General features: G+C 41.3%; 2 protein-coding genes across 2 annotated transcripts in view; one reads left to right on the top strand and one right to left on the bottom strand.

Moving 5' to 3' along the window:
* The window catches only part of pik3ca (phosphatidylinositol-4,5-bisphosphate 3-kinase, catalytic subunit alpha), a 25381-nt gene extending 18833 nt beyond the window's left edge, over positions 1 to 6548 (top strand). The window contains exons 22-26 of the mRNA XM_005736933.2: positions 123 to 293; positions 467 to 584; positions 1225 to 1376; positions 1482 to 1644; positions 1789 to 6548. Coding sequence (XP_005736990.1) covers positions 123 to 293; positions 467 to 584; positions 1225 to 1376; positions 1482 to 1644; positions 1789 to 1896 — 712 coding nt within the window. The 3' untranslated portion in view covers positions 1897 to 6548. The remainder of the gene's footprint in view (positions 1 to 122; positions 294 to 466; positions 585 to 1224; positions 1377 to 1481; positions 1645 to 1788) is intronic.
* A 278-nt stretch (positions 6549 to 6826) lies between these two features.
* The window catches only part of kng1 (kininogen 1), a 5602-nt gene continuing 3690 nt past the window's right edge, over positions 6827 to 8738 (bottom strand). Inside the window, exons 7-9 of the mRNA XM_005736934.1 lie at positions 8534 to 8644; positions 8363 to 8461; positions 6827 to 7385 (exon numbers count right to left, since the gene is read on the bottom strand). Of these exons, the coding sequence (XP_005736991.1) occupies positions 6993 to 7385; positions 8363 to 8461; positions 8534 to 8644 (603 nt within the window). The 3' untranslated portion in view covers positions 6827 to 6992. The remainder of the gene's footprint in view (positions 7386 to 8362; positions 8462 to 8533; positions 8645 to 8738) is intronic.

Below are 8738 nucleotides of genomic sequence, written 5' to 3' on the forward strand. Positions count from 1 at the left end.
GTGTGTGTGTGTGTGTGTGTGTGTGTGTGTGTGTGTGTGTGTGTGTGTGTGTGTGTGTGTGTGTGTGTGTGTGTGTGTGTGACCGTGCATTTGGCTAAGAAGAAAATGTGTTTTGCCTTCAGGATGTTGCCCTATGGCTGCTTGTCATTAGGAGATTGCGTGGGTCTCATTGAGGTGGTTCGCAACTCCCACACCATCATGCAGATTCAGTGTAAAGGAGGCTTGAAAGGGGCACTGCAGTTCAACTCGAATACTCTGCATCAGTGGCTCAAGGACAAGAACAAGGGCGAGATGTGAGTTTTGTCCTGATACTTTGTGCAACGTCTCCGTTTGGCACTAGTGAGCAGTGTCAGATAGAGAACTTTTAGTTTGTGGATGGACATTCTTTGATTTGATTTTAGCCATGTACTAATTTGTAATTTCTCTTTAAAATCCAAGTTAATTGTGTGTTTGTGTGCTTTTGCAGGTATGACATGGCTGTAGATCTGTTCACAAGGTCTTGTGCTGGCTACTGTGTAGCTACATTTATCCTTGGGATAGGAGACAGGCACAACAGCAACATTATGGTCAAAGATGATGGACAGGTGACTTGAATTTGCACACATACGCAGCAGGGCTGGGCGAAATATTTTAACAATATATATGTCGAGAGAGACAAATATGTCAGGAAAGGCATCCTGGTATGTTTTAATATCCATATTAAGCAGGTCTTGTCTAGCATTCCTTGTCTGGAGGGGAAGAGAGACGTGGTTTTAATGTTATTTGAACCAGGTCTTTCTTTCCTTTTTGGGGACACAACACTTTAAGTCTGATTTCAGTAACTTGGCATCCGTTTTAACAGTGGCTGCAGCTTTGTGCAGCTGCTGTGTGGCTCTCTGGTAACTCTCACAAACTCAACAAAGAGTTCCTCATTTTCCAGAACAGGGGCTGGCATGGCCACTTTCCTTAATGCTAGAGTTACACTGGAGACAAACAGTTGTTGGAAACAGTGGAACAATCAGAGTTCTTGGTCTGTGAGCAATGAACTTGCCACTGTCAGTCAAAGCGACTTTGGTGCATCAAGCTGGTCATAAACCAGCAATATGATGGTATCAGACCATTAACAGTTAATACAGCCTGTGATAAATCGTAAAAATCGCTAACTTGGTGCTGGATTTAACCTCAGAGGAAGTTTACTTGTTAGTTACTGACTTTCTCTGTTGGTCTTTATTTGTTCTTCTTCAGTTATTTCATATAGATTTTGGCCATTTCCTGGATCATAAGAAAAAGAAGTTTGGCTACAAAAGAGAGCGAGTGCCCTTTGTTCTGACACAAGACTTTCTCATCGTCATCAGCAAAGGATCCCAGGAGTGCGCAAAGACCAAAGAGTTTGAAAGGTACTCCAGTAATGTGTTTGTGTATGTTGTCTGGTCACTTCCTCAGTACCACACGATTGTATAAGAAGATTCACTTTTGTTAATCAAAGTCTACAATCACTTTAGGTTTCAGGAGATGTGTTATAAAGCCTACCTAGCCATCAGGCAGCACGCCAACCTCTTTATCAACCTGTTCTCCATGATGCTCGGCTCTGGCATGCCTGAGCTGCAGTCATTTGACGACATTGCCTACATTAGAAAGACGCTGGCACTGGAGAAAACAGAGCAGGTAAACGTGGCCATTCTCTAACCGTGTTTTGTTCTTTTAAAATCTTTTCAGCCCCACATTTGGCTTTCTTAAACTTCTGAATATGTGTTTTGGATGGTTTGTTTTCTAATCTTTTATCTTGTATTGTTTTTCTTCACGCTGCAGGAGGCGCTGGACTATTTCATGAAGCAGATGAATGATGCTCACCATGGAGGGTGGACCACCAAGATGGACTGGATATTCCACACAATTAGACAGCATGCACTAAACTGATGCTGCAGACAAACCCAATCCACCAGTCCCAGCATGGAGTACTTCACGCAGACGAGTTTTTCAAGGCTCTTCTCGTTTACAGCAGATATCACAAATGGCTCCCTGAGGATGGATGCTTGCAGCTTGATCTGTTTTTTCTTTACAGCATTTTTCTTTTTCTAAACGAGGTTCTTGTGTTTCTGTGGTTTTTTTGGGGGGGTTTTGTTTTTTGTTTGGTCTTGATGATGCCGTCCGAGTATCCGCTGCCTGTTTCAGGGTCTACATGGGAGCATTTTCCTGTTGCTGTGGAGGTGTACCCACCATGGCTATTATGCTTCCTCTGTATTTTTTTTTTTTTTAAACCACAACAGGAACAAACTGGGCAACCAAGGAAAATCTTATCCTTTTACTCCATTGCTCAGTGATAAAAACCAAAACCCGGAAAACTCAGTGTAAAGATGACATTTTTGCCAAGGTATAAATGTAGCCACACAGTTCAACCTGCTGCCCCCTCTGCTGTATTAGTGCTGCACACTTTCTCCACCTAGAATGGAGGTTGTTTTTTTTTTAATCTTGTCACCCCTGTCATTAGGAGCTAGTTGGCACAAGAAATAGTCTAAATTAGCTGCGGTTTGTTGTACAGTACGGGATAACTGGTGCACGGGAGCCTTTATGATGTCTTCCCCCATCTTTGTGGTGAAGTCGCCCCTTCGCAGATGATTTGGAGTTGTCTCTCCTTCCTTTGAACTCCTTGTGTGGAAACGTCAAGGTTGCAAATCTGCAGGAGAGTCTTTGAGTTGTTTTGCACGGATCTGCAGGCCTCCACCCTCCACCAAACAGCCTCATTGAGTCAGCACTTCACCGCAGAGATGGTGGTGCAGCTTTAGACTCTTGCATAAACTTCAGGGTGATGATGCCTCTCCATCAAAAAAAACTGCACTTAGAGAATAATATACAGATTTATTATGACTTTTTAAATTTATTTATGTACCTAGTTTCTTTCAGTTTCAGCAAAAGGCAAAACCTGAACTTGACTCTTCAGAAACACGGTTTTGTTTTGTTTTTTCATTGTGTGTGTGCGTGTGTGTGCGTGTATCTGTAAATATAATTGAGGTTGAAGCATCTGTGTTACATGTTTGCAGCTTCACACTACCACCAGTGCTACCGCTTACCCCTGTTACTTTACCCCTCAATTTTTCAATTTTTTTATATTCACAAAGTAAGACTGATGTTGTTGTTTTGGGGGGTTTTAAGCTTTTTTTTCCCTTATATTTAACATCTAATTTGGCCTTACCCGATTCGTTGTGGCTAGTTTACAGCCCTACTTGGGATAATTTGTTAAATGATGCAAAATGGAAAGCGTTAAAGTGCCAATCTCACATTTGAAAAATGGGACCTATATTAAGCCTCTGGCTGTGTTTTTGTTTGTTTGTTTGTTTGTTTGTTTTGTTTTGTTTTGTTTTGTTTTTTGGCAAGCAGAGGCCCTGGGGAATGTCAAGTCTTCCTCTTGATTAAAAGCCTTGGCATCACAGCACAACACTGCACACTGTTGAGCCCTACAAACTCTGCCTAAGCAAACCCTGACAGCACTAAGTCAAAAAGCATGGCAGGCTTAGCGAATGATTTGACCGCCTTAGCGGTCCTTTTGACCTTGTTAGACTGGCGGGTCTTGACACATCTCTCATTAGAAAGTTGCTAAAATGTTGAAGTATATTTTAAATTGTGTTTTTGAAACATTTGATTTGAGGCTTGCAGTCTTTTGCCAAGTGGAGACACTGAATTATGTTGGTCTTGTATTTTTGTTTTTGGTTGTTTGGGGATTGTTTTGTGTTTTTTACATTTGAAAATCACATTGAAATAGTAGCATGAGTGTCTCGAGGGGGAGGTTAGTTAGTTACGAGATGAAGTCCTCAGAAATTCAGCTGGAAGCCTCTGAAAGTGGGCGCTTGCTCAGCAGATATCGGATCGTTTATCCAGGTGGCAGAAAATGTATTGAAAGATGAAAAATTTAAACAGATTGTTTGCACTTTGGGGCAGCTTGAGGTCATGTGATTGGCACAATGAATATTCATATTAATGCTCAGTTTGTGTGTACAACCCAAGACGTGAAAAAAAAGGTATAAAACCGTTTTGGGTTGGGGGGGGTTTGGGTGGGGGGCCTATGAGATACGAAGAAGAAGAAGAGTTAGCAGTGTTACATGAAGCAGCTTGGAAACTCTTGTTCCATAGTGTCTTTTGGGCAGGCCGTAGTTGGTGGAACTCGCGGTGTGCTCTGCTAAGGAGAGAATGTAGTATTTTACAAGAAATGGAGCCTCTCACGGTGCATGTAGGAAAGACACTAGGACACTACAGTATGAGACCCGGCGTGTCTGTGGGGAAACAGTCTGCACTTTGCCGCTTCAACTGCTGATTGTATAGAAAAGCCAAAGTTGTGTTCTGTCGCGATGCGGCGCGCGCACGTGCGTCACATCATTGCAGCATTAATGGCTAGAATGTATTCAGTCGCTAACATTGATGACTCATCTTTTTGCATCAGTAACGTGTTTCTGTCCCTACACAGCAGGTCATCGGCACAGAACGCATTCCTTTGTTTTCTCTACGTGCCAAATCGGACAGTATCGCTGATGTCTGCAAAAGCTGATGCTTGAACAGTGTCATGCAGTGAGGCATATTACAGACTTTTACAATTAAAAAACAAACAAACAAAAATACAAAAAATATTGTGGTATGCACTTAAAGAAAAACTCTAGTTCTCAATGCCTTTTTGTCCAGAAGGACTCTATAAGAAGAACGTTAGCCTAGTATGCATGCAGCACAACCAGTATGTATGTAAGATGTACATTTTGAAGCAGCATTAAGCAGTATGTATGTACAGTTACAGTCTAGCGTTTTTCTATGGTAGGCTTCATGTGTAGTGTTCTCTTTAATATCCATGTACTCTCCAAACAAAGTGTGCGAGCGTGTGCGTGCTCCGTTCTGTACAGGTTGCAGAGCTTCATTGGCGGGCTCCAATGAAAACCCTACACACTGTGTGTATGTACATGTTCTGCCTCTGTGTGATGACACTAGCAGCAAAGGTGTCTTTAAATGTTTTATAAATCATTTTCTCTCCTGGCTGGTTTGTGCCAGAGAAGGAAAACAAACACACACAAAAATGCTGTTTTTTTTGCATCATTTGCAAGGAAACATAAATGAGGGTAAACTTAGATTTTTTTTTTCTTTTTCATGAATCAGTCGTTTTACTTGAAGCACCATGAATCGAAACCACAGCTGTATTTTGTCAGTTTAGATTTGAGGTGTAAGGGGTCTGTGTGTGTTGTACCGATTGCTGAAGCATTGTGTACAGGTTGCCTGTTTGACACCCTCAGTAAATGTTAGTGATGCCGCAGAAATGCATTTTCAGCTAATGAAGAACTAAAGTTGCGCTTGAGTTCAAATTTTCTGAGATCAGGTGGCAGCTTTGACGTCACAGGGGAAAACGTAGGAGGAAATGTGGGCGTCTTCTTTAGACCATGCTCGTTTAAAACGTCTTCTAATCCCTCAGCTTTGTTTGGTGCTGAAGTGGTGCAGTAACTGTTGCCCAACCATTTTCTCCCTGAACCGATTTTTTTTTTTTTCCTATCCTTTTAACCATCACATGGCTCAGCACAGGTTCAGATTTACAAATCATGCCATCACAGGATCTGATTTCTCTCCATTTGTTGCAGTTTAACTGTATGATTGGGTTATGTGCAGGAGACAGAGTATCACAAAGATACATCTCTGTTGTTTTGCAATCTTGCAGAGTCAGCTGACGTCAGAGATGACTGTTGGTTGTCTTTAAACCCCCTATGTGTCCAAAGAACCGAGAGCAGAGGGAAAATGGTTCACTGTGACCATAACAACACAAACACCAAGCGAATGTAAAAGTCTGCAGCCTCTGTGAAGACTATAGTGTACTGCCTCTAGTCTGAGGTGTCTCTGTTACTGTTCCTATTTGTTTACCTGGTGTTCATGTTATTGTGTCCACCATCTTTTTAATTGTATGGAACCCGATATTTAGAAATGAAGCAACGACGGTCCCTCACTCTCTCAGTGAATTGAACAGATGTTGAAGGGTTTGAACACTTAGACTTGCAGGGAATACAAATATGGACAAAATATGTGAAATATTGATCATTTATATTCAATTTGGAGGTTCGGAAGTGTCTCTAGACTCTCACACATGGCTACATGCTCTGTGGTTTCATTTTAATACTTTTTTCTTTGTTTTTTGGTATGCAGTACTAATATTTCCATAACATACCATGTTGTCAGAACTCTAGCCTATACTATGAATGAATGTACGCCGGGCCAATGTATTGTTACTCACAGCCTACCTGCATGATATTGGGTGAAGCTGAATACTCTTCCTGCTGCATTTTGTTTTCCTTTTTTTTTTTATATTGTAGTCTAATAGGCAGCCATACAGACATTTATAAATGAATGCCTTAAGTTTGCTAGTTTCTAGGACAAGTTTGCCCTCACAGTAACCTGCTTTTTTATTTATAAATGTATGTTGTGTTTTGTTTTTGGGTCACTGGTCGAGGAGTAAAGGTTTGTACCCCGACTGACTGACTTACCGACTGACCGACTGACTGACTCATCATCTGAGTGTTCTGTGAAGATGTACAAATAAATTTGTTAAAGATTGACCCAGCTGTGTTTGCTCTGGCACTACAAACCTTGCAAAACATGAACATTTTCCACCAAATTTTAATTTTATTTTAAGCTTCAATGTGTAAGCATTTTATATTCACACAAACAGCACACAAACTGCTCTATCCTTTGATGAACTCAACTCTTTGATTCCAAGCAGACATCGCTTTCTTGAGAGCCGTAAAATTAGAGTTCTGTCTTAATTTCAGTTTCTTTCCCTCAGTTTTCTTAAGACTTACAAAACCCTAAAAAAATGTTATTAACTGAACCCATCTGTTGTATCATTTGAAACCTGGCATCTTACAAGACGATCATCATCTCCCAAAACTCCCTGCAGCAACTAGAGAACTAGTCTGCAACAAAAACAAAAAACAATCTGCTGGAAGAGCGCAACAAGTGGAAATTTTCTGTTATGAATCTGGCTCCCTTGAGGAAAGAAATTATGACAACAGGTCTGTATTGATGAAGGTTCCATCTGCTGAGGGCTGTGGAGAAGCCGCTTCTACGGTAGCCTTGGTAGGAGCTGCAGAGTGGTGAGGCTTCAAAGCTTTCCAGGGCTTGGATGGGCAGTGGAAGAGGTGGTCTTTCGCATCCTTGTCACGTGAAACTGACGGTGTGGCAGATGTGGTGTCCTCCTCAGATGATTCTTTAGTTTTAGCTGTGGTGGGGGGTTGTGAGGGTGAAGATGTAGCTGTGGCATGGGGTTTGACTGAATGTAGTGTAAAGCGATTTGGGGTATTATGGTCTTGAGAAGCGCTATGCAGGCCATTACCATTACCATACAGGAAGTGCCTGAGAGGAGACCAGCCAGGAGGACGACGCCTGGCGAACTTCTGAAGAAAAAGCAAAGGATTTATAAGAAGATGGACTCGCTAATGGACCTTCCTAATCAGTGACCTCTGTGCAAAAGTCTCAAGCCATACCTCATTTGTTTATCATTTAATTCCAAGTAGCCTGACTTTCTTGTAAATTGTTGAAATGCTCTTGAACTGCAAGTATTTCTCCAGGCTTTCTTAAGGTCAAATATTTACTTTGGACATTGGCTGCTTTTTCACTCATATTCAGTCCAGTCCTTCTACCTGATCATTTCAGAAGAATATTCTTTCATTTGTTAAGCCACTTCACACTAACCTAACATAAAAAGGAATGAGCGAGTGTTAACACATAACAAAGAACTTAGCAAAGAACCCATTTTAAATTCTATCCTGGCTTTAAAGGCTGAGTTCTCAAAGTAAGAACCGCAAATCTTCACCATTTCCAGCAACAAAACCAAGATGATTTTCTTCATATAGCCGTACTTTGCAATAATTTGGGATCAACTGTAATGTGACAAAAAATTCTGTTTTCTTTTTAAAAATTATTTCTTTTCTGTACGTTGACAGTGATTTCTGCGGAGTGATTAAAACAGAGCGTCTAATACGACAACCGACTGAAATGAGAATTCAGAGCCTAGTTAAACTTTTCCATTAAAGAAATGTGCTCACATTTCTTTTTCATGCAAACTGGTGCGTTTCTTTTAGATGGATAACACTTAATTTTCATAATTATAAAATTAATTTCCAATAACTTAGATGAAAGACTAAGATGGAATAATTTGAGGTGCACAAATTGGAAGGTTGGTGGTTAGATTCCCAGCCCTTCCAGTTCAAAATATCCCAAAGCAACCCAGATGGTAAACCCACTGGTACATCCAGTGGAGTGGGAGAGTGAATATTAGCCAGTGCAGTTACTATGTGAATGGTTTTCATTTATTTCCTGCATTCTTGTCTACTCGCTCATGTTTGATCATCCTGTGAAAAGAGGGACTTACAGAGGGTGGCAATTGACCCGGTGCACACTCTATGTGGGCCTGTGGTGGCTCAAGTCTCCAAGGTGCTACATCCACTGTAGAGTTGCAGTTGGCATATTCCTGCAGATGCACAGAACACACAGTGAGAAGCACATCTTGGCTGGGGTGATTTGTGCATTAGTTTTGGTTTACCAGATTATTTTCGTCTGGGATGCATATCTCGTTCAGGTCTGTGTGTTCAGCCTTGGAACAGACGGTCTTCTTCATGTCAAAAATCAGCTTAAATCTGAAGCCGGCAACCACCTACACAAATACACGTGATGCGTAAAGACAAAAAAGGAAAGAAAAAGAGATGCCTGTCCTCCCCATTTTCCCTTCACTTCCATGCCACCTGCTG

This window comes from Pundamilia nyererei, unplaced genomic scaffold (assembly GCF_000239375.1).
Source record: "Pundamilia nyererei isolate P.nyererei 1_Seehausen unplaced genomic scaffold, PunNye1.0 scaffold00072, whole genome shotgun sequence".
Classification (NCBI taxonomy): Eukaryota; Metazoa; Chordata; class Actinopteri; order Cichliformes; family Cichlidae; genus Pundamilia; species Pundamilia nyererei.